Source organism: Punica granatum, chromosome 6 (genome assembly GCF_007655135.1).
Source record: "Punica granatum isolate Tunisia-2019 chromosome 6, ASM765513v2, whole genome shotgun sequence".
NCBI classification, from domain to species: Eukaryota; Viridiplantae; Streptophyta; class Magnoliopsida; order Myrtales; family Lythraceae; genus Punica; species Punica granatum.
Window position 1 is genome coordinate 2,448,421 of NC_045132.1, and position 24,277 is coordinate 2,472,697.

The window sequence follows — 24,277 nt, forward strand, 5'->3', positions numbered from 1 at the left end:
CGTAACCTGTGTTCTGATATCATATTAATAATTCATTGGGCTTATACAAGCTCGGGTCCATATCCACTTAAAAATTCAAGCTGATAAGTGTTGATACCCAAGTCTCATATAAACTCATGGTTTTTTTTTTTTCATGTGGAATTATAATTCCCAACAGTTCTCACAGTAATTAAGGTCCCCTAACATTAACTTACGTAACTTAATATATAATAAATTAAGTTGCTAAACTAGTTTCTAATAAATCTCATTTTTCTTGTTTGTATTGATTAGCCTGCTTTAATTTTGTTTTAGTAGAAGCCTGCTCTAATATAATTAATGTCATATAGTGGGTCTATATATATATAATTTTTGAAATTTTAAATTCTCCCAAAGATTGTGTCTATTAATTCCCCTAACATTCAGATGTATTAAATAGCTTTTTGATATTGTATAAACTAGGCTATTGAACCCTTGAGTTGCACGGATTTTGTAAAAAAAAAAATTATTATGAAATGTTAGATATTAAGACAATTATTAATATTGATTTATATGATTTTATACTTTGTAAACTTTAATAAGACAAATTTCATACCCATGTTAGATAATATTCATTTTAGAGCTCATAAGCAAATAATTCATGTAAAAATTTTTATTGACATTATCTCAATTATCAATCTAGTTTATAAGAAAATAATTATAAATCTAGAAAATGCAAAACTTTTAGCTTTAGTTAATGAAAGAAAGATTAATAATCATAGAGTCTATAAAATTTTAGCATTATGTATTCGCAATTATTATTTTGGTGAATTTGGGGCTGGTTAGAGTAGAGATTTTATAGTTAAATATATGCACATTTTCCAATTAACATAGTTTACCTTATAATATAATTCTAGAAATACACTTAGACTAACTGACTAATATAGCATTGCAATATATTTCTTATATAGAATATGTGATCTATATATATTGATATAATGCGATCGACATAATATATAGCATTGCATTGACTAATATAGCATTGCCTCTCTTTGTTCAACTAGTGCAAGATATATATATAAATTGCTACAATATGAAATTTTTCCTAAATAATAATTAATGTATATAGTTTACTGCATATTTTGTTATATTCTGTTAAGCCATATACAAATAATTATATATTCTACTACATGATTAATGACAAAAAAAATCCTTCATACATAATAAGTGATGACATGACAAAACGAGAGACTTCCATTTCTTATTTTTATGATGTAGCAGGGTGAGAATTAAATTCATGCTTCGTTTTATATATATATATAGAGAGAGAGAGAGAGAGAGAGAGAGTATATAGATATAGACATAGATAAGATCACTCTTTCGTCCAACTGACATGTTACATGCGTTCCTTGAAAATAATCCAAACGGGAGATGCGCTGCCTAATGCCAAATGAATCAAAACATGGAACGGGCTCTATCACGTTCTGTCATCACGTGGCTCCTTGTAATATCATTCACGCTCGGGCAGCCCGAGAGGGCCATTGTGAGCTCGAGCTCGTCCCTCAGCATCTCGGTGACCCGTCTCACGCCATATTCCCCTTTCACTGCTAATCCATAGATAATTGGCCTTCCAATCTGACCATAGCAACATCAAAGAACAAAAGGGACTGCATGTCAAGGAAGCTCAAATATCTTCTGAGCCGTACCTAACCTCTTTTTAAAATGGTATTAGTCGAACTTACGAGTACAGCTTGTGCACCAAGAGCTAATGCCTTGAAAACATCGGTTCCCCGCCTTATTCCTCCATCAATGAGAACGGGGACTTTCCCTTGAACTGCATGAACAACCTATGAAATGGAAAGAAGCCTTGAATCAGTTAGTCTATGGCTCGCAAGAGTTTCAAGCAACACGCATCTTAGGTGAAGAAAGCTGTAATAAAAAGATCATGTCGCGTTTCATTCCAAGAGAGGGAAGCAAACGGATCATCATTAATCTTGTTCCTTGATTGTATATGAATATTTTTTTTCCATTCCATTTTACTGAATGATTCATCAACAAAGACAGAAATGCTTGCATCTGTGGAATAATATATACATAAGAGACGCAGGTAATTAAATTGCACTTGTACACTGAAACGAACCTCTTCGAGGACAGAAATGGTAGCTGGAGAATAATCCAGCTGTCGAGCTCCATGGTTAGAAACGATTATCCCAGCAATGCCTACTTCCATTGCCTTAATTGCTGCCAAATGATAGTAATAATATCTGAGTAAGGCTACTCATCTAAACTGACGAGAATTGAAAGGGGAAGCGTATTCTTTTCCTAATAGTAGTAAAGGAAAAAAATGGACCAAGATCTAACCATCTTCACGAGTAAGTATTCCCTTTATCAGAATTGGCAAGTTTGTGATTGATCTTAACCATCCAATGTCCTGCAGTGTGATAAAGCACTGACTACTCAAACCACCAATATGATATATAGAGACCAATAAGTGAACTTTCCAAGAAATGATTAAATGTAGATGAGTCACTTCCACCCAATACAAAGGAAAGAAGGAGCAAATTACTCGATATGATTGAAGATGGTTAGTTATGTAAATCACCTTCCAAGAGAAGGAGGGATCCAAGGTAGCCTCAGCATAAGCTTGAAAATCTGAACCCTTATCCTGCATAAATTGGACCGAAAGATCACATTCTGATGTTAAAAACATCGAAGTGACGTTTGAAGTAATCACAAGCTAAGCAAACAATAATCTTCAATTCACTCACTGAGACGACATCTGTCGGCAATAGACCTTCAAAATTCTTCACCTGAGGTGCTACCATTCTGTAAAACATACACCGAGAGAGATAGTATACTATGTTGTAAGAAACCGTGTCCGGTTCTATCAACATTCCTAGAAGAAGGAAAAGAACATGTATAATTACTTATTCCTAATGTCCGCCTCTCTTCTGCCTAGTCGGGGCGCATCGACAGTGAGCACGATAGCCTTGAACCCGTTTCTTTCAGCTCGCTGCACTACTAGAGCTGATAAATCCCGTCTCTTATAAATCTAATGGATGAAACACCCAGTAGAATGTCAGTTTCAATGCAGAAACATCGCTTGTTGCTTTTGGAGACAGGAGCAAAGCGACCAAAAGAAAAATTGCGTACATATAGCTGGCAAAACCGAACAGCATCGCAACTTGAAGCAACCTCCTCAATGGTGCAAGTAGACCCAAAAGACAAAACCTATATCAAATACAACTTTTAGTATCTCACTAGCTTGAGGACATTAATGAGAATCGAATCTGCAGTGACTTATTACCATGATCGTGTTACAACTAGCAGCAGCTCTAGCAGTAGCAACCTCTCCTGCAAAACCAGTGCAGCAACGGTAATGAGGAAAGCTGCCATAATCAAATGCAGCAACTCTTTCAGGAAATTAAGGTTTCATCTTCTACCTTCGGGATGGGCCAACTTATGCATAGCAGTCGGAGCAATTAAAATGGGGGCGGAGACATGGTGACCGAGTATGGTAGTTGATAAACTGATTCTGCTTACATCAATAAGAACTCTCGGACGAAACCTGAGATTCAACAACACGAAGAAGAAAATTACAAACCAATGGAAAAGATTAAGCAAACTCTTGTCAAAAGAAAGAATGACTTGTAATTAAGTCAATACAGTACGTTATCCTGTGATATGCTTGGATATTTTCATCAAGTGTATACTGGTCCTCGGCTCCTCCACTGTAGAAGTCATAGTACATCTTCGGAAGGACTTGCCTAGCCAATTCTTGGAACTCATTCACATTCACCGGTTCCACGGCCATGTTCCCTTTAAAAATCGACAAGACTAGTCAATCGTGAAACTGGAAAAGATGTGGAAGCATCAAGCATGAACATGTCCTGCCTGAAACATAACAAGAACCTCAATAGTTAAAGAGTCCAAACTGAAACATTCTGCTTTTTAAGGTTTATATCCTAACTTTACATATTCGACTCCCTTTCGCCACAGTTCGAATTCAGAGTAAGTGCCTGCAGAGAATCCGTTTGTTTATCTATCTATCCATATCCCCTGCAGACAATTATGCTGGAACATACTACAAAGAGCAAGCTGATCATCGTGCTCTTCCCGGAACAATAATCTAACAAAGTTCATGAAGACACAACACCTAGAACATATCGTTAAATGAGAGCTAGCCTGGATCAAGAAAACCGGCAGACTTGACCAAAGGAGCTACTGTAAACCTGCGAGAAGATTGATTGCTTAGAGAAGAGGAGAATTACGAAGATGAGCAAGGTGCAGCTCAGTGGAGTGAGTACGGGCACGATGTTACTCGTGGCTCTGATGCGTTTGACAGCTGAGTAAGGGAAATAAAATATCTAGTTGTCTGGCAAATTGAGCTCGTACTAATGGACTTTAAGGTGTTCAGAACTCACTGGATGTCATTATCTGCTGCTACACCGTGAACAACTCGGTCTCGCATGTACAAAGACAAAATGTCCGGACGGCGGTGGAACATTGTGTGGAAGTGGGTCCACCGAGTTCCGGCTGGACCTCCTGTCCTGATCTGCCTTGTGGACCGGAAACTGGCCAAGTCGATTGCTGGGGGAGGTGTCCACGAGATTTGATGTGGAACTTGGACTAGCCAATGTTTTCCCAGCTAGCCGCCAATCAAACAAGACAAAACAACTTTCCGAGATTCATTGCATCAGTCACTATCACTATTTTGAAAGCAAAATGATTGGGGCAGCTACGGCCTTCAATAATTTGACCCCCCGGCCAATAAAATACAATAACAGCAAAAGCTTTTCCAATCTAAACCGGCAGGATAATGATTAGGATTAAGATTGATGATTCTCTAGAGAGGATTAGGATTAGAAGTAGGATTGGAATTGAAGTTTGCATCTCAACTCGATTCGTGCCTATCCTTTTGGACTGGCTCGGTCAGCCAAGATCAATGTGAAACACATGTGAAACGCCATGGAGTTGATTAGGAATGAGAATCTAAGCAGAAAATCAAACTCACAAACATGTCAGGGATTTCATGTATCCCAAATTTCGAGTATCTAATATCTGCAAAAAGACCGACTACAAGTGTTTTCACAGCGAAGCTGTGGAGTAGAAAAATACCACTCCCAGCAGTCGATGTTCATCACATTATGAACAGATCTTTTATCTACATGAAGATTTCACCGACCAAACCCCTGAGGAACGAAAAACTGCTTCTGGGCACAACTATGGAGCAAACATTGCAGATGACTTTGTCAAAATTTCCATGGACTGCGATCAGCTAACTTCCTATCTCTAGTAGAGCCACTTCGCGCGCTTCATTTGACCATTCGGGGACCATCTCTTGCCTTTTCCACACATTCTCTCCTCACTACTCGTACAAGAACTTGCAGTTATCTCCAAAGTGGCACATTCCCTTGTTGAAGTGTCGGCACAACTGCCTCTTATGTGATTCTGCTCGCCCCTGTGTTCCAATCCTCGGATATTGGTTCACGTTCGCCAATGGGTGCCCGTCCCTGTTCTGGATATGAGCAGAATTGCTGGGACAGAGTGTGGGGCTTCCCAAATAGTTATGGCGCAAAACTTGCTTTCTTCCAGGAAAGCTCTGTGAGATCCCAGGATTCTTCCAAGCAGCATGATGATGTTGATCTTGTCCTCCTTGTGGATGCTGCAGAATAATCGGAACTTGAGGACCATGAGCATGTACCGCTCGGTTCCTGACAAGTCCTAATGCTATAGGTGGAATCCTTAGGTCGGAATTAGTAACAAAAGGACCTGCTTTTGGAGCTCGAACAGTATTATTTTTCATTGTGAAGGTGGAACCTGACCGAGCGCAATTGACCTTTTCCTTCTTTTTCATTGCTAACCTGTAATTTTGACAGCAACAGGTCACAAAGGTTACTCATTGAAAAAAGTTTAAAGGGTGTGCTTGGTAAGTTTGTCATACGAATGCCATAGACTTGGTGAGATTAGCGTAACACAAAAGTCGAGGACACCCTCACTGCCACACGAGAAGGAAAGAATACTATTTTCCGAATCATTTCTACCTTCATCAATCCCTTTATATAAGATCAATTTTCGAGAACAGTCCTAACACATCAAAATTAAAAAACAAAATAAAAAGTTCAATCCAGAAAAGAAAAAGAAAAATAGAATCAATTCCAAACCAGGCATTAATATCTTTGTATCTTTCTGCTTTCAATGCTTTCCTCCGTTCCTTCTCCCGTAGTCGTGCTTCCCTATCAGACCTTGCTAAAGAACCTCTAGAGTGCTTTTCCATCAAAAGTTTTTCTCTTTCTGCTTCATCCTCCCATCTCTGAGATCAATAGTGACATCACTGTAAGCAACCAAGTGATAGGCAATACGCACCAGTGCTGAATCTTTAGAAATGTGTACCTGTCTCATAGTGTTGAACCGATAAAGATTTCGACCTTTAATGAACAAAGGATGAAGAGGAGGCAGCGGCTTTTCTCCTTTGCTCCAAAGAACTTCTATCTGACCAAATTATCATAAAATGTAAGAAAAATAAGGAAGTGGTCATACTTCAGAAAATGCACAAACATCTGATCAGCGACAAAAGTCATGAAAGCTAATCGAAAATCTTAACCCCTCACTCTTTACTGGTCAAGTTTAAAGTGGAGATGGACAAACTTGAACTTACTGTGAATGTTTGTTGTTGCTTAGCAGAACCATAGCTTTCCTTGATAATGCGACCTGCGACAATTCTCTTGCCAATTGGTGGACCATTAGCACTCCGTGACGCAAGGTTGAACCTAGTAAAGAGATAAACATGATTATCATCCAAAGACTAGAATTACGGTGGCATTCTCTCTATTTCCAAACACCAGCTCCTCACACCATCAACTCTAAGACATCGAGAAAAACTTACTGATCATGATAAACATTCTGTTGAAACATCACCACATCACCAATGCATGCATCCCTTGCATAAGAAAACCTCTTCATTTTAATGATTATAATGATGGAAAGTGCTGTTCAATCTCTAGATCAGACAATAACTACACTGAAAGAACTTCATCCATCTTTTTCTTATATACAACTTAGCATAACGAGCAGTAATGTCGAAAATTCTTACAAAACTTAACCTGCATAATCAGATTATAGAGCACATTTATAATATTTACAATACTTCAATGCCAGTTCCACACTTAAAAAGTGACCTAATTAATACATGCAGCACCTAAAGAAAGAGTATTCACCTTTACAGTTTATCACAAAGCTAGAGGGTGGATATTTCTTCTCACCTCCACCATTTGTAATTCTGCAAAAGACAGATACCGCAATGAACCACCATAAACTTTTAAACAGTATCAAACAATCACTATGAAGGGGTCATATTACTCTAAGTGCTCCTTCATCCTCTTAATTAGAGTCTCCTTAGTGCCGGTCAATCTTAGCCCGGTCTTCCTCAAGTAAACTTTACATCGGTCTACTTTGAGTTTATCTACATTCCCATCTGCAGGAAGATGTAAAAACAAATAAGCCAATAAAAAACTAGGAATGACATCGGCGTTTCCCAAAATTTATAGTAGAAAAAACCTGCACTAATGCTGTAATGCAGCAAGATAAAAATGCTACAAGCTCTCGCCAAAAGAACTATGAGGTTCCTTGGAACATTTCAAGGTGATCTAAATGCCAGTCATTTTGCCCTAAAACTAAACCTCAGTCTCTTCAGCTATGAATGCTAAATATTACACGTTTTGATCTAATTCTAAACTGATAAACAGATGATTTTTCCTCTAAGCTCCTGCAATGTCATAAACACGCATTTAAACACGGCAATGCTTCCTACTCAAAATTCCGAAGCTCCTTTGAGTTTCTTCAGATATGGCTGCCAAAAGTTACACGTTAACTCTAAACTGATAAAAGCAGATGATTTTTTCTCTAAGCTTCTGCAATGTCATAAAAACGTGCATTTAAACACGGCAATGCTTCCTATTCAACATCCCAAAGCTCCTTTTAGTTTCTTCAGCTATGCCTGCTAAAAATTACACATTTTGATGAAATTCTAAACTAATAAACAGATGATTTTGCCTCTAAGCCCCTGCAATGTCGTCAACCCTCATTTAAACAGGGTTGATGCTTCCTGCTCGAAATGCGGAAGCATAGTAAAAACCCTACTGGTCAACACGTCCTTTTCCATACAATGATCATCCCCAATAGTAAAATTAATAAATACAAAACCAAGTCCGAAATTGAACCCTAAAATCCAAATATCAACGAACCTTCAATGGGTATCTGAACAATCTCGAGAGTTTTCTGGTTTTTCTCGTCAAGCTCCGGAACAATAACCTCAATAGCGTCCCCCTCATCGCTAGAATCCGAATCCTCACAAACTCTTCAAATTTAATCGAAATAAGAAAACCTAAAAATCAGTCCTGCATTGGCAAAACGAATGCTTGAATTGATGTTAAGAAGAGACAGCTTCAGAGAGACAACGGCTGACCGGAGTTTGCCTTTCTTCTTGACTGAGAGGTTGGAGAACCTGGAGTGAGCATCTTCGAGGATGTCGTAGCTCGGACCGAACGGCGCCGATTTAAGAGACGTGATATCTGACAGAGCGCTAGATTAGTTCAGAGAGGTAGCAAAAGGGAGAGAAAATCAACGGTCATATATTTCAAATTTTCCATTTTTGTCCAAAAATTAATATTATCTTGTTCTCTTTTTTTTTCCCTCTTTTTTTTTTTGGCAAGTCTTTTTATCGTAATTCTTTCTTCTCTTTTCCTTCAATTTTATCGCATTCTTTCGAACAATGTAATTAGATAAATCCATTAAGGGGCGTTTGGTTTGTTGATTGTTAAATTATAGGGGAAGTATCACTGAAAAATAAGTCTAGGAATGTTAGATTTTATGAAATATAATATTACTATATTTGTTAAATACGTTATATTACCAAGAAAATATATGGTAATACAATATTACAGTATTTGGATTGAAATATAAATTAACAGGAAAGATATGTAATTTTATAATAATATCACTATTACTAATGATATATATTTGAGTGAACAGTCATTGTATTTGACTCATGAGCCTTCCTTATAATCAAAGAAAATATATATTTCAGTGGACAAATTAAAATTAAAATATGCAAATAACACTTTTTTTACATCGAGAGGAAGAAGATCGGCTGGGGGCTTCCCCGACTGGCCACGTCCCCCTCGGGTGAGGTTGGTGGGGGGCATCACCTATCATCGACGACCTCGCCCAAGTGGGTGGTGGCCGGCTAGGGGAGCCCCCAACATGTCTCCTTTCACTCTCTATTTTCCGACAAAGGGAGAGGAAGGGGAGGAAACTAACTGGCCAAAGGTAAGAGATGCCCCCGCCAACCTCGCTCGAGGGGGAGGTGGGCAGCCGGGGGAGCCCCCCGCCAATCTCCTTCCTCTCAAAGCATAAAACGATAAATTAGTTTTACTAAAAAAATCGCCAAAACAACGTCCATGTCAGATTTCCGTCGAGCTAAGTGACGACATGACCTATGTGTTTGACTTTAAGATTTTCTTGCTATACATGGTCTATGGTAATATTTTTTATCTTTTTAAACTTTCTAAAAAATATAACTATTATTCATAAATTTTTTATATTTGTAAATTTTTTAATAAATAAAATAATTATTAGTAAAGAAAAATGCGTAGACATGAAAGAGAAAAGGGTCACTCAGAGAGAAAAAAGAGTTCCAGCCAAAAAGAACGAAAGAAAAGAGAGAGGGAAGAGGAAGAGAGGCAGAAAAAAAGAGCTTAAGATGGAAAAAAAAATAAAAAATAAGTAAATTACTGATTCATTCTTTCATCTAGCGGCTCTTATTTTTTTTGTTTTATTTCGTTATGACAATTCTGGAAAGCGAATGTTAAACCACAAAACCTTCTCTAATGTAAATAATATGTAAATATAGATAATACATTGTTTTCGTCCAATTGACATGTTACATGTGTTCCTCGAATTAACTTAATCATCATGGTTATTGATCCGTTCATTATCTTACGATTCTAGCCTATACATATGCGCAGCCTTCCATTTAGTTTACTATAAATTTTAGTGAAACTCTCTCTAAAGTGTGAATTTACATTGAAATGCAAGTAACGTATATGATTTATGAGTAAATTACTTGGAATCTAAACTTTCAAGTAATTTTTTCTTAAAGTACATGTAAGTCATCCAAAATATTAATAATTACTTAATGCGGCAATTTGCAAATTTACATAATTTATTTAATTGTATGATGAATAATTCAAAGTGATTGCACCATAATAATTCCCGAAATTAAAGCATCTTTTGAGTAGCGATCACAACAATATTATTAGTTGTAAAGATCCACTGGTTTCACTTTCTGAAGTCCATAGTTTGGTTGGTGACCCCCAAAAATGATTGAACGGGAAATGCGTTGCCTAATGCCTAATGAATCAAAGCATGGAGCGGGCTCTATCACGTTCTGTTATCACGTGGCTCCTTGTAATATCATTCACGCTCGCGCAGCCTGAGAGGGCCATTGTGAGCTCGAGCTCGTCCCTAAGCATCTCGATGACCCGTCTCACCCCATACTCCCCTTTCACTGCTAGTCCATAGATAATAGGCCTTCCAATCTGACCATAGCAACATCAAAGAACAAAAGGGATTGTATGTCAAGGAAGCTCAAATATCTTGTGAGTCGTACCTAACCTCTGTTTAAAATGGTATTAGTCGAACTTACGAGTACAGCTTGTGCACCGAGAGCTAACGCCTTGAAAACATCAGTTCCTCGCCTTATTCCTCCATCAACGAGAACGGGAACTTTCCCTTGAACTGCATGAACAACCTATGATATGGAAAGAAGTATCAGTTAGTCTGTGGCTCACAAGAGTTGTAACAATAGATAATGTCGGGTTTTATTGAAGGGAATGAAAGGAAACAGATCATCATTAATCTTGTTCCTTGACCGTACATGAAGATTTTTTTCCATTCCGTTTTACTGAATGATTCATCAACAAAGACGGAAATGCTTGCATCTGTGGAATGATATATACATAGGAGACGCAGTTAATTAAATTGCACTTTTACACTGAAACGAACCTCTTCGAGGACAGAAATGGTAGCCGGAGAGTAATCCAGCTGTCGAGCTCCATGGTTAGATACGATTATCCCTGCAACGCCTACTTCCATTGCCTTAATTGCTGCCAAATGATAGTGATAATATCTGAGTAAGGCTACTCATCTAAACTGACTGTAATTGCCGAGAACTGAAAGGGGAAGCGTATTCTTTTCCTAATAGTAATAAAGGAAAAAAATGGACCAAGATCTTACCATCTTCACGAGTAAGTATTCCCTTGATCAGAATTGGCAAGTTTGTGATTGATCTTAGCCATCCAATGTCCTGCAGTGTGATAAAGCACTGACTACTCAAACCACCAATATGATATATAGAGACCAACAAGAGAACTTTCCAAGAAATGATTTAATGTAGATGAATCACTTCCACCCAATACAAAGGAAAGAAGGAGCAAATTACTCGATATGATTGAAGATGGTTAGTTATGTAAATCACCTTCCAAGAGAAGGAGGGGTCGAAGGTAGCCTCAGCATAAGCTTGTAAATCTGAACCCTTATCCTGCATAAATTGGACCGAAAGATTACATTCTGATGTTAAAAACATCAAAGTGACGTTTGAAGTAATCACGAGCTAAATAAATAATAGTCTTCAATTCACTCACTGAGACGACATCTGTCGGCAATAGACCTTCAAAATTCTTCACCTGAGGTGCTACCATTCTGTAAAACATACACCGAGAGAGATAGTATACTATGTTGTAAGAAACCGTGTCCGGTTCTATCAACATTCCTAGAAGAAGGAAAAGAACATGTATAATTACTTATTCCTAATGTCCGCCTCTCTTCTGCCTAGTCGGGGCGTATCGACAGTGAGCACGATAGCCTTGAACCCGTTTCTTTCAGCTCGCTGCACTACTAGAGCTGATAAATCCCGTCTCTTATAAATCTAATGGACGAAACACCCAGTAGAATGTCAGTTTGAATGCAGAAACATCGGGTGTTGCTTTTGAAGACAGGAACAAAGCAACCAAAAGAAAATTTGCGTACATATAACTGGCAAAACCGAACAGCATCACAACTTGAAGCAACCTCCTCAATGGTGCTAGTAGACGTAAAAGACAAAACCTATATTAAATAGAACTTTTAGTATCTCACTAGCTTGAGGACATTAATGAGAATCGAACCTGAAATGACTTATTACCATGATCGTGTTACAAGTAGCAGCAGCTCTAGCAGTAGCAACCTCTCCTGCAAAACCAGTGCAGCAACGGTAATGAGGAAAGCTGCCATAATCAAATGCAGCAACTCTTTCAGGAAATTAAGGTTTCATCTTCTACCTTCTGGATGGGCCAACTTATGCATAGCAGTCGGAGCAATTAAAATGGGGGCGGAGACATGGTGGCCGAGTATGGTAGTTGATAAACTGATTCTGCTTACATCAATAAGAACTCTCGGACGAAACCTGAGATTCAACACGAAGAAGAAAATTACAAACCAATGGAAAAGATTAAGCAAACTCTTGTCAAAAGAAAGAATGACTTGTAATTAAGTCAATACAGTACGTTATCCTGTGATATGCTTGGATATTTTCATCAAGTGTATACTGGTCCTCGGCTCCTCCACTGTAGAAGTCATAGTACATCTTCGGAAGGACTTGCCTAGCCAATTCTTGGAACTCATTCACATTCACCGGTTCCACAGCCATGTTCCCTTTAAAAATCGACAAGACTAGTCAATCGTGAAACTGGAAAAGATGTGGAAGCATCAAGCATGAACATGTCCTGCCTGAAACATAACAAGAACCTCAATAGTTAAAGAGTCCAAACTGAAACATTCTGCTTTTTAAGGTTTATATCCTAACTTTACATATTCGACTCCCTTTCGCCACAGTTCGAATTCAGAGTAAGTGCCTGCAGAGAATCCGTTTGTTTATCTATCTATCCATATCCCCTGCAGACAATTATGCTGGAACATACTACAAAGAGCAAGCTGATCATCGTGCTCTTCCCGGAACAATAATCTAACAAAGTTCATGAAGACACAACACCTAGAACATATCGTTAAATGAGAGCTAGCCTGGATCAAGAAAACCGGCAGACTTGACCAAAGGAGCTACTGTAAACCTGCGAGAAGATTGATTGCTTAGAGAAGAGGAGAATTACGAAGATGAGCAAGGTGCAGCTCAGTGGAGCGAGTACGGGCACGATGTTACTCGTGGCTCTGATGCGTTTGACAGCTGAGTAAGGGAAATAAAATATCTAGTTGTCTGGCAAATTGAGCTCGTACTAATGGACTTTAAGGTGTTCAGAACTCACTGGATGTCATTATCTGCTGCTACACCGTGAACAACTCGGTCTCGCATGTACAAAGACAAAATGTCCGGACGGCGGTGGAACATTGTGTGGAAGTGGGTCCACCGAGTTCCGGCTGGACCTCCTGTCCTGATCTGCCTTGTGGACCGGAAACTGGCCAAGTCGATTGCTGGGGGAGGTGTCCACGAGATTTGATGTGGAACTTGGACTAGCCAATGTTTTCCCAGCTAGCCGCCAATCAAACAAGACAAAACAACTTTCCGAGATTCATTGCATCAGTCACTATCACTATTTTGAAAGCAAAATGATTGGGGCAGCTACGGCCTTCAATAATTTGACCCCCCGGCCAATAAAATACAATAACAGCAAAAGCTTTTCCAATCTAAACCGGCAGGATAATGATTAGGATTAAGATTGATGATTCTCTAGAGAGGATTAGGATTAGAAGTAGGATTGGAATTGAAGTTTGCATCTCAACTCGATTCGTGCCTATCCTTTTGGACTGGCTCGGTCAGCCAAGATCAATGTGAAACACATGTGAAACGCCATGGAGTTGATTAGGAATGAGAATCTAAGCAGAAAATCAAACTCACAAACATGTCAGGGATTTCATGTATCCCAAATTTCGAGTATCTAATATCTGCAAAAAGACCGACTACAAGTGTTTTCACAGCGAAGCTGTGGAGTAGAAAAATACCACTCCCAGCAGTCGATGTTCATGTTCATCACATTATGAACAGATCTTTTACCTACATGAAGATTTCACCGACCGAACCCCTGAGGAACGAAAAACTGCTTCTGGGCACAACTATGGACTGCGATCAGCTAACTTCCTGTCTCTTGTAGAGCCACTTTGCAGACTTCTTTGACCATTCGGCGACCATCTCTTGCCTTTTCCACACATTCTCTCCTCACTACTCGTGCAAGAACTTGCAGTTATCTCCAAAGTGGCACCTTCCTTTGTTGAAGTGTCGGCACAACTGCCTCTTATGTGCTTCTACTCGTCCCTGTGTTCCAATCCTCGGATATTGGTTCACGTTCGCCAATGGGTGCCTGTCCCTGTTCTGGATATGAGTAGAATTGCTGGGACAGAGCGTGGAGCTTCCCAAATAGTTATGGCACAAAACTTCCTTTCTTCCAGGAAAGCTCTGTGAGATCCCAGGATTCTTCCAGGCAGCATGATGATTTTGATCTTGTCCTCCTTGTGGATGCTGCAGAATAACCAGATCTTGAGGACCATGAGCATGTACCGCTCGGTTCCTGACAAGTCCTAATGCTCTAGGTGGAATCCTTGGGTCTGAATTAGTAACAAAAGGACCTGCTTTTGGAGCTCGAATAGTGTTATTTTTCATTGTGAAGGTGGAACCTGACCGAGCACAATTAACCTTTTCCTTCTTTTTCATTGCTAACCTGTAATTTTGACAGCAACAGGTCACAAAGGTTACTCATTGAAAAAAGTTTAAAGGGTGTGCATTGTAAGTTTGTCATACGAATGCCATAGACTTGGTGAGATTAGCGTAATGCAAAAGTCGAGGACACCCTCACTGCCACACGAGAAGGAAAGAATACTATTTTCCGAATCATTTCTACCTTCATTAATCCCTTTATATAAGATCAATTTTAGAGAACAGTCCTAACACATTAAAATTATAAAACAAAATCAAAAGTTCAACCCAGAAAAGAAAAAGAAAAAGGAAAAGAAGATCAATTCCAAACCAAGCATTAATATCTTTGTACCTTTCTGCTTTCAATGCTTTCCTCCGTTCTTTCTCCCGTAGTCGTGCTTCCCTATCAGATCTTGCTAAAGAACCTCTAGAGTGCTTTTCCATCAAATTTTTTTGTCTTTCTGCTTCATCCTCCCATCTCTGAGATCAATAGTGACATCACTGTAAGCAACCAAGTGATAGGCAATATGCACCAGTGCTGAATCTCTAGAAATGCATACCTGTCTCATAGTGTCGAACCGATAAAGATTTCGACCTTTAATGAGCAAAGGATGAAGAGGAGGCAGCGGCTTTTCTCCTTTGCTCCAAAGAACTTCTATCTGACCAAATTATCACAATAGGTATGAAAAATAAGGAAGTGGTCATACTTCAAAAAATGCACAAATATCTGATCAGCGACAAAAGCCATGAAAGCTAATCAAAAATCTTAACCCCTCACTCTTTACTGGTCAAGTTTATAGTTGAGATGGACAAACTTGAACTTACTGTGAATGTGTGTTGTTGCTTAGCAGAACCATAGCTTTCCTTGATAATGCGACCCGTGACAATTCTCTTGCCAATTGGTGGACCGCTAGCACTCCGTGATGCAAGGTTGAACCTAGTAAAGAGGTAAACATGATTATCATCCAAAGAATAGAATTACGGTGGCATTCTCTCTATTTCCAAAACCCAACTTCTCACACCATCAACTCTAAGACATCGAGAAAAACTTACTGATCATAATAAACATTCTGTTGAAACATCACCACATCACCAATGCATGCATCCCCTGCATAAGAAAACCTCTTCATTTTAATGATTATAATGATGGAAAGTGCTGTTCAATCTCTAGATCAGACAATAACTACACTGAAAGAACTTCATCCATCTTTTTCTTATATACAACTTAGCATGACAAGCAGTAATGTCGAAAATTCTTACAAAACTTAACCTGCATAATCAGATTATAGAGCACATTTATAATATTTACAATACTTCAATGCCAGTTCCACACTTAAAAAGTGACCTAATTAATACATGCAGCACCTAAAGAAAGAGTATTCACCTTTACAGTTTATCACAAAGCTAGAGGGTGGATATTTCTTCTCACCTCCACCATTTGTAATTCTGCAAAAGACAGATACCGCAATGAACCACCATAAACTTTTAAACAGTATCAAACAATCACTATGAAGGGGTCATATTACTGTAAGTGCTCCTTTATCCTCTTAATTAGAGTCTCCTTAGTGCCGGTCAATCTTAGCCCATTCTTCCTCAAGTAAACTTTACATTGGTCTACTTTGAGTTTATCTACATCCCCATCTGCAGGAAGATGTAAAAACAAATAAGCCAATAAAAAGCTAGGACTGACATCGCCGTTTCCCAAAATTTATAGTAGAAAAAACCTGCACTAATGCTGTAATGCAGCAAGATAAAAAGGCTACAAGCTCATGCCAAGAGAACTCTGAAGTTTCTTGGAACATTTCAAGGTGATCTAAACGCCAGTCATTTTGCCCCAAACCTAAACCTTTCAATCTCTTCAGCTATGCCTGCTAATATTACACGTCTTGATCTAATTCTAAACTGATGAACAGATGATTTTTCCTCTAAGCTCCTGCAATGTCATAAACACGCATTTAAACACGGCAATGCTTCCTACTCAAAATTCCGAAGCTCCCTACTGGTCAACACGTCCTTTTCCATACAATGATCATCCCCAATAGTAAAATTAATATAAAAAAAATACAAAACCTTGTACGAAATTGAACCCTAAAATCCAAATATCAACGAACCTTCAATGAGTATCTGAACAATCTCGAGACTTTTCTGGTCTTTCTCGTCAAGCTCCGGAACAATAACCTCAATAGCGTCCCCCTCATCGCTAGAATCTGAATCCTCACAAACTCTTCAAATTTAATCGAAAGAAGAAAACCTAAAAATCAGTCCTGCATTGGCAAAACGAATGCTTGAATTGATGTTAAGAAGAGATAGCTTCAGAGAGACGACGACTGACCGGAGTTTGCCTTTCTTCTTGACTGAGAGGTTGGAGAACCTGGAGTGAGCATCTTCGAGGATGTCGTAGCTCGGATCGCTGTCGTCGGAATCGTAATCTGAACCGGATATGTCATCTCCGCTGTAAGGTTCGTCGGTTTCCATTGATCGATCGGCTGATTTTTGTGACCGAACGGCGACGATTCAAGAGACGTGATATCTGACAGAGCGCTGGATTAGTTCAAAGAGGAAGCGAAAGGGAGAGAAAATCAACGGTCATATATTTCAAATTTCCATTTTTGTCCAAAAATTAATATTATCTTGTTCTCTCTTTTTTTTTTCCCTCTTTTTTTTTTTGGCAAATCTTTTTATCGTAATTCTTTCTTCTCTTTTCCTCCAATTTTATCGCATTCTTTCGAACAATGTAATTTAGGTAAATCCATTAAGGGGCGTTTGGTTTGTTGATTGTTAAATTATAGGGGAAGTATCACTGAAAAATAAGTGTAGGAATGTTAGATTTTATGAAATATAATATTACTATATTTGTTAAATACGTTATATTACCAAGAAAATATATGGTAATACAATATTACGGTATTTGGATTGAAATATAAATTAACAGGAAAGATATGTAATTTAATGATAATATCGCTATTACTAATGATATATATTTGAGTGAACAGTTATTATATTAGACTCATGAGCCTCCCTTGTAATTAAAGAAAATATATATTTGAGTGAACAAATTAAAATTAAAATATGCAAATAACACTTTTTTCCATCTATATTACACTAGACGGCACCCGTACTATGCACAAATAAAAAAAAGGATAATTAGAAAATTGAAATAATATTGACAATCACCTATATTATCACATCATCTGCATAAGCAAGCCAAGAAATAGAGCCGTGACTTGTAGAAGAGTGAGAAGAGAGAGGGAGGTGACATGTGAGAGAAAAGTGGAAAGAGAGATTTGGGAGAGTACTTATTGTCTGAATTTACTGATTTAACCATACTATTTTGCTCATCCAATGGTTCTTAATTATTTATTTTGGGCAATTTTGGAAATCGAAAGTTAGACGAATAGTTGGCTTCGGCTTTTGTAGTAGTATAAATATAGATAAGGGAGAAGGAAGATAGTTGGTATCAAATTTCTTTTTTATGTCTTTTGTTAATTTTAGTTTTTCAATTAAAAAAGTGGCAAAACAATCTATTAGGATGCAGAAAAAAGGGGTTAAAATTATTTCGAAATTATAATAATTCGTAAAAATAAATTAGCACGGATATATAACTTTTAAATAAAATTTCGGTTTAACTCTGTGCATAGCAAGAGTTCTCATCTAGTAATCTTAACTGTATTTATGATTATAATATGTAAAAATATATTTATTTATTTATTAAATCAGTACTTGCAAATTCTAAAATAATATATCACATATTAATTTTTAAACAGTAATAAGTACTTAATTATTTGTTAATTCAGTATACATTGCTTATAAATATCTATATACATAAATAAAATTTAAAAAAACTTAATTGTTACTTTTTAAATATTAAAAAGTTGACAAATAAAAAGAAGTAAAGTTCATGCTCTGTTACTCTCGCCATGCGTAAACTCAATTTAAAAAAATAATAATGATTTATCCACGTAGTGCTGATCATACGGCACTTTGTCGGAACCCAATTTTCCGATATATGATCTCTTTGGTGGAGTCCTGGCCTTAGTTCCTTGGTATTGTTGAATCAGTATAATGTTTATATCAATTCACCGAAGAAAATATAATACTTATATCAATCACCATTAAGCATCGATCTATGAAGCCATAAAATTTCTTATGCCTGTATATACAGTTTTGGCAGGATTTTCCTTCTAAAAGCTAGATTTTCTCTCGTTGCCAGAAACCTCGGTCGGTTCAGACCCGGGACAAGACCAGATTCCACTTTTGTTTGCTTGAATGTTTAAATCATGGCAATGCAGGTTTCTGGCAATACAGACTGCATTGTTGTGGAAATGGTCCATAATAGAGGTATCCTGAGCTGTGGCGGGAAGATGTCAATCTTAGAGAATGAGGATCCAACTAGATAACACTCTTTCGACCAAGTTCATTTCCCGTCTCGTTCGGACCATACAACTTGGAAGTATTGTTTGTGAATTGTGCTTGAGCTTAGACAATTGACATCTTCTTCTCTCTCTTTTTTTCCTTCTTTTGATAAGTGCGTAGACAATTGACATCAAATGTTGTTCTAGCATACCATTTACAACCAAATGAATGATTAGCCCTTTAACTTTTGCTGTATATATGCAAATCGATCCTCCAATAGCATTAAAGGTTGAATTTAAACCTTGAACTTCTCCATTGACCAACATGTAGTCCTTTAGTCCCAACCTAATACCTATCGTATCTGCTGAAATATCATGTGAGACGCCATAGCCACCTACACGCGCGCGCGCACCGATTGGCCGATCAATATCACTGGCTATGCCTACAATCGAACCTCAAAAGTGTCATTTCCGATAATTCCAGTGCCAACAACCTCCCCAACATTAGGGCTTCAAAAGGAAAAAGCATAAACGGAATCCACCAACTGCCACTACAGAGGATATTGTTGCCGGTACAAGAATCACCATACACGTCTTAAAAGTTTTCTAGGTTCACTTGTATAGAAGACAATCTCATCTCATCGAAAATGATCGTTAGTTCCTCAGTCTGTCATAAAAGAAAGAATCTCTCCTCGCTACTTTCACGTACATATCCACTACTGACTCAATTAATCCAGGTCTGATACAAATGGGAGAGAGATTTAACTAGAAGAGAATTCAAAATGTGACTTGTTCTATGTAGATCCTCCACCCGATTTCAGAGTCCCTGAACCCCGCAATAGCAACGATGGACAAAAAGAACTGGGCGAGGGATTGTGGGAAGGCGGCCTTCTCACCATAACTTTGACTTGACCCAAAAGAGGAGGAACACAACTCCGAGCACAACAGCAACCGGGGCCCATTTTCGAATCAGTGCCTGCACGGTATTGTAAATTTTGGGTGTGAATCAGTATATGCCAATCGCTCGATATAGGATTATATCTGGACAACCGGGGATAATCTCAAAGTTAATTGCATCAGAGAAAGAACCAAGGCTGCACTTGGGAGGTAGGGTAGAATTTTTATTCTACTTCCGTATTTGGCATGTAAACAAGGAATACATGAACTGGAAATGAGGCAAAAACAGCATAAAAAACAACTATTAAATTTACTTTGTCTGACATCATAGAAGACCCCATAAAATTTGTAAGCCATGGACCCAAAGAATGTTCAAGTTTATCATGATTCCCTTGCCTTGGGGATGCAATGTGAGTTCAAATATCAGATTATACCCAAGAGACTGGCAGATGCATACAAAGAAATTAATAATATATACACCAATTTGCTGATAACTAAGAGAAGTTTTACAAAAGCATAGTTGAATGTAGTCATTCCTCTTGAGATTACCAGAATAACTTCAATTTTAAGATTAATAACCAATCTAACCCAGGAAAAGGAAAAGGACCGAGATGATGCTTAAACCTGCTAATAAATCTAACCCGCAAGAAAGATATCCAAATTCGACATTACAAAAGCAACAAGCAGCTACATAGTGTGGTATCCTTTCAATTAAAAGTGACCAATCATGCTAAAAACACAAAGCAGAGTAGCACAAGGAGCTGACCTGCCGATTTAAATCCCTAGCTTTGTCTGCATATATGCGCGATTCCGACGTTAAACGACTGGACATTTCACTAACCTCTGCAAATCAGAAGATACTTTCAACATTACAACCTTGACAAGATTGTCAGGAGGCTCACTAGAGATGCAACCTCAACTCAAAATAACATTGAAGGAACAAATCACCCATCAATTTTACAGAAAATTCCATTCGATACCAATGAAAGACAGGACTCATAAGTTTGTAGAATTCCACACAATAGATAAGATATGCTATTCCTAATATGATATTTCACCCATAAGTATTGCTTAGACACTGTAATCAACATCACATTACTGACTTATCCCCAAAAAAAAACAAAAAGAAAAAATCACATCACTGAGATGAATGGAATGAAAGAGGATATATCTTACGATCCAACTTCTCTCCAACACCAAGAACCTCCTGCACATTCCTGGTCATGATCTGGTGGACCTCATAGAGTTCATCATTCAGCTTTGCTATATTCCTCTGAGTGCGTGTATCCTGATATAGTTTCTTGGTCTTTTGTATAAAGGTATCTTAAACAAAGAAAAAAAGAGAGAACAAAAGAAGATAAGTCAAAAGGAGCCAAAACAGCAACAGAAGCAATGCACACACAGACATTTTCATGTGTTATCACTAAAGCCAACAAACAAAGGCGAGGCATACCAAACTTAATAAAGGCATAAGGTCTGGCTGCAGTTTCAATTTGAGCTCCATTAACACGCTCGAACTCATTCTTGAGATCCTCGAGGTATTGGAATGCGAGTTTCTTAGGATAAGCACGATCACACATAGTCAAGTAACAGACCCGTCCTTCGATGATGTAACTGACAGTTCCAATTAAGGCAACATTAAGAAACAGAAATACACGGTACAGGCAGATGCATAAACGAAACTGACGGCTAGATCTTCATAGAATTAAAAACCCAATTCCTCAGGGTGGAGAAATATCTATGGGTGACTCTCAAAATCCTTTCACATTGTGAAACTAAAGCAGCCCAATTACCAATGTCAAATCTAACATCCCACATGAACAAATTGTGGCAACACCAAACAAGTTTAGCAACTGGGAAAAAAAGCCCCTGGACGCCAATCGACTGATAATATATTTTTGAACACGGGCGCATCAGAATGGAAAGATAAGGTCAAGGAGAATACTGGAAAATGTAAGGACCGGTTTCAATTGACATTCTCGAAGGCTCATTTTGTCCCTTGGACAGATTCTTAAACAAAGCTTTGACTTGCTGCTTGTAAAACTCGGCATCATTCACATCTCGGCCATCGTCCAGTCCTTCTGCCAGTGGGAGACCATCAGTAACACGAGCAATCATAGTAATCTTGACCATCTTTCCTCCTCAGTGTCCAACAAAACTGCATCAACATAACAGATCCAGAAACACAACTCAAGTCAGCTTCCATAAACAAGAATGGAATATCACATCACCTTGCATACATCACTGAATAAGATATCGCCTTCCTTTTCATGTCAAATTGCAAGAACACTAAACCTCCACACCCGATCAGTTCAATTCAGGGTTTTGCAAGACAAAATCGACCTCGAAGCTTGGAGATCAGAGGCAAAACCAGTCACCATCACTACGGAAAGCAATTCTACAAATTCTGCAGATTGCGGATTCGCATTCGTCCCCTACAGACACAGGATTTAGCCGATTACCAACAATCACACATGATCTATCAGAGAGATCCTGGAATTCATCGAATTGCATCTCGGCATCCAAATTCAAAATGCATGATTGCCGATCGATTTCGCCGAAAAACACGAAGGAATTGGAGTTGAAAGGCCGTATTACATCTAACAGAGGTGGAGGAAGTACCAGTTATTGCATTGAGGATCTCGATGATCGCCGAGTCTCCCTCTGCGACGAACAGGAGAGAGAGAGAGAGGGGCTAAAATAGGGTTTTTGTATGGAGGAAATGGAAATTATTATTGAGGAAGAAGAGGATACTAATTTTGATAATTAATATTATTATTGTTTTCCTTCTCTATGTTGAATATTATTATTGTTTTCTTTCTCGGCTAAGAAAGTTCTCTTTGAGAATTTCATTAATGGACTCTGTTCTGAAAATGTTGTAAGATGTATATACAATAGAAAGTTAAATTTAATAGGGGTTTCTGGATATTTTTTTTTATCATACTCGGATCCTACCATGTAAAGGACAAGTTTTAAGATTTTGAAATCGGACCTTTCCATGTTGAATCCTGAAATCGAAATCTATCTGAAACATGTATTATTCTATAAGTTATGGGTGCCCTGTTAGAATCTGTAAATTTTTTTATCTCGCTACATAAAATCAAAAATGTTTCATCCACAATCAATAATAACGCAAAATAAAATGTCAAATTAAGTAGTGGATATAGCAAACTAAGCAGCAAACCACCCCAAGTCAAATTATGTTGTTGCACCAATCTGGGAATCTCTATAGAGCCTACTGAGCCAAGACAGAGCCAAGAAAGAGCACGAAAGAATCTGATGTGAATTCGACAGGTCATCCCCCTTCTTACGAGTTTCCCTACCGACCCAATGACACACCTCTCAAAAAGCAATCAGAAAGGAAGTCCTTCCTTCCAATTCAAGCCGGCAAAGCCGCCCCTATATCGAAGTACGTAGCGGTTCTCGATGCAAATACATGATAATATTTAGAGCAATCCTTACATTCAAAGTTAATAAAAACTGAAAACGTGTTTAGCCATATTAAAAAGAAACATTTCATCAAGTAGTTCTTGTGCATAATTTATAGGAGACTTGACACTACCATTATCAAAACTGGAAATCCAAAATATTAGAATAATATCAACGGATCTAACAATTGATACGTGATAAGTCTAACCAAGACCCGATTCCTTTGTTGGGTTCCCCATCGGCCGTTGCACCAAGACGCCGGAAAATGAAAACCAACAAAAAAAAGAAAGTTTATCTTGGCGGAGACGGAGGGGAGACATTGGTTTGGAGTAGGGAACGCCAAGACACGAAGCAAATAGAAAAACATAAGGCCGAAAACAAAGAGCGGGAGAGGGAGAAGATGGATAGACCAATTTTTACTGGAGCGATCGATTTTCACTGGTTCATTATTTTAATATCCGGACAATACCTTATTTTCAATACGAACTACCCGTACTATACCATAATGGATAGGTTCCGACCGCTTCCGAGTATATCTAATATCCGTGCACACCCCTATAATTTAACATGGTTTTCTTGGGAAAATTATGATTCCCTTTTTCATTTCGGTAACTAAAATTATAATTTGCTTATAGAACTATTTTCTTTTTTTTTCGGGTATCTCACGTTGTCACGTCATTAAAATTGGACAGTATTTTCTCACGTTGCCATCAAGGATCTAAACTCTGAAAATTTCTTATTTATATAATGGCGTAATATAATATATTTGACTATTCGTATTATTGTATGAGTGAATATCTACTACAATTTTCACAACAAAGGGCTTTTAACCTAAAAAAACACGTATTATTCAAAAATTCCCTAATCTCGCACGAACTTTTAAAATTTTCTAAAAAAATACACAGTT

General features: G+C 38.0%; 5 protein-coding genes across 20 annotated transcripts; all 5 read right to left on the reverse strand.

Annotated features, from left to right (window-relative positions):
* Positions 1–1,293: 1,293 nt before the first annotated feature.
* On the reverse strand, positions 1,294–4,404 carry LOC116210611 (peroxisomal (S)-2-hydroxy-acid oxidase GLO4-like). Of its 5 annotated transcripts, none has more exons than XM_031544538.1 (12): positions 4,380–4,404; positions 3,627–3,774; positions 3,399–3,523; positions 3,263–3,309; positions 3,109–3,186; positions 2,883–3,007; positions 2,724–2,781; positions 2,558–2,620; positions 2,317–2,386; positions 2,096–2,196; positions 1,698–1,802; positions 1,294–1,590 (listed from the first exon to the last, which is right to left on the reverse strand). In XM_031544538.1, exons 1-12 carry the CDS (start codon positions 4,387–4,389, stop codon positions 1,411–1,413), a joined length of 1,110 nt encoding a protein of 369 aa, XP_031400398.1. In that variant the 5' UTR covers positions 4,390–4,404; the 3' UTR covers positions 1,294–1,410. The 5 variants fall into 5 exon arrangements, with proteins under 5 accessions (XP_031400398.1, XP_031400400.1, XP_031400399.1 ...); XM_031544540.1 differs by lacking the exon at positions 4,380–4,404 and adding an exon at positions 4,227–4,373; XM_031544539.1 differs by lacking the exon at positions 4,380–4,404 and adding an exon at positions 4,227–4,373 and having other exon boundaries at positions 3,627–3,849.
* A 506-nt stretch (positions 4,405–4,910) lies between these two features.
* LOC116210617 (zinc finger CCCH domain-containing protein 62-like) lies at positions 4,911–7,394 on the reverse strand. Its single transcript, XM_031544558.1, has 7 exons — positions 7,315–7,394; positions 7,173–7,234; positions 6,842–6,895; positions 6,614–6,725; positions 6,349–6,447; positions 6,120–6,268; positions 4,911–5,819 (listed from the first exon to the last, which is right to left on the reverse strand). The coding sequence occupies exons 3-7, from the start codon at positions 6,868–6,870 to the stop codon at positions 5,324–5,326; spliced, it is 885 nt and encodes a 294-aa protein (XP_031400418.1). The 5' UTR covers positions 6,871–6,895; positions 7,173–7,234; positions 7,315–7,394; the 3' UTR covers positions 4,911–5,323.
* A 2,765-nt stretch (positions 7,395–10,159) lies between these two features.
* LOC116210612 (peroxisomal (S)-2-hydroxy-acid oxidase GLO4-like) lies at positions 10,160–13,335 on the reverse strand. Of its 8 annotated transcripts, none has more exons than XM_031544544.1 (12): positions 13,311–13,335; positions 12,558–12,705; positions 12,333–12,457; positions 12,197–12,243; positions 12,043–12,120; positions 11,817–11,941; positions 11,658–11,715; positions 11,492–11,554; positions 11,251–11,320; positions 11,020–11,120; positions 10,661–10,765; positions 10,160–10,553 (listed from the first exon to the last, which is right to left on the reverse strand). In XM_031544544.1, the coding sequence occupies exons 1-12, from the start codon at positions 13,318–13,320 to the stop codon at positions 10,374–10,376; spliced, it is 1,110 nt and encodes a 369-aa protein (XP_031400404.1). In that variant the 5' UTR covers positions 13,321–13,335; the 3' UTR covers positions 10,160–10,373. The 8 variants fall into 8 exon arrangements, with proteins under 8 accessions (XP_031400404.1, XP_031400406.1, XP_031400405.1 ...); XM_031544546.1 differs by lacking the exon at positions 13,311–13,335 and adding an exon at positions 13,158–13,304; XM_031544545.1 differs by lacking the exon at positions 13,311–13,335 and adding an exon at positions 13,158–13,304 and having other exon boundaries at positions 12,558–12,780.
* A 506-nt stretch (positions 13,336–13,841) lies between these two features.
* On the reverse strand, positions 13,842–17,274 carry LOC116210608 (zinc finger CCCH domain-containing protein 62-like). Of its 2 annotated transcripts, none has more exons than XM_031544530.1 (9): positions 17,025–17,274; positions 16,804–16,916; positions 16,219–16,333; positions 16,077–16,138; positions 15,746–15,800; positions 15,518–15,629; positions 15,253–15,351; positions 15,045–15,172; positions 13,842–14,717 (listed from the first exon to the last, which is right to left on the reverse strand). In XM_031544530.1, exons 1-9 carry the CDS (start codon positions 17,165–17,167, stop codon positions 14,222–14,224), a joined length of 1,323 nt encoding a protein of 440 aa, XP_031400390.1. In that variant the 5' UTR covers positions 17,168–17,274; the 3' UTR covers positions 13,842–14,221. The 2 variants fall into 2 exon arrangements, with proteins under 2 accessions (XP_031400390.1, XP_031400391.1); XM_031544531.1 differs by having other exon boundaries at positions 16,804–16,899; positions 17,025–17,268.
* Positions 17,275–19,572: 2,298 nt separating this feature from the next.
* On the reverse strand, positions 19,573–22,720 carry LOC116212015 (25.3 kDa vesicle transport protein). Of its 4 annotated transcripts, none has more exons than XM_031546586.1 (7): positions 22,564–22,720; positions 22,285–22,376; positions 21,887–22,099; positions 21,395–21,555; positions 21,118–21,264; positions 20,708–20,784; positions 19,573–20,020 (listed from the first exon to the last, which is right to left on the reverse strand). In XM_031546586.1, exons 3-7 carry the CDS (start codon positions 22,072–22,074, stop codon positions 19,937–19,939), a joined length of 657 nt encoding a protein of 218 aa, XP_031402446.1. In that variant the 5' UTR covers positions 22,075–22,099; positions 22,285–22,376; positions 22,564–22,720; the 3' UTR covers positions 19,573–19,936. The 4 variants fall into 4 exon arrangements, with proteins under 4 accessions (XP_031402446.1, XP_031402448.1, XP_031402447.1 ...); XM_031546588.1 differs by having other exon boundaries at positions 22,206–22,376; XM_031546587.1 differs by lacking the exon at positions 22,285–22,376.
* Between the last annotated feature and the right edge of the window lie 1,557 nt (positions 22,721–24,277).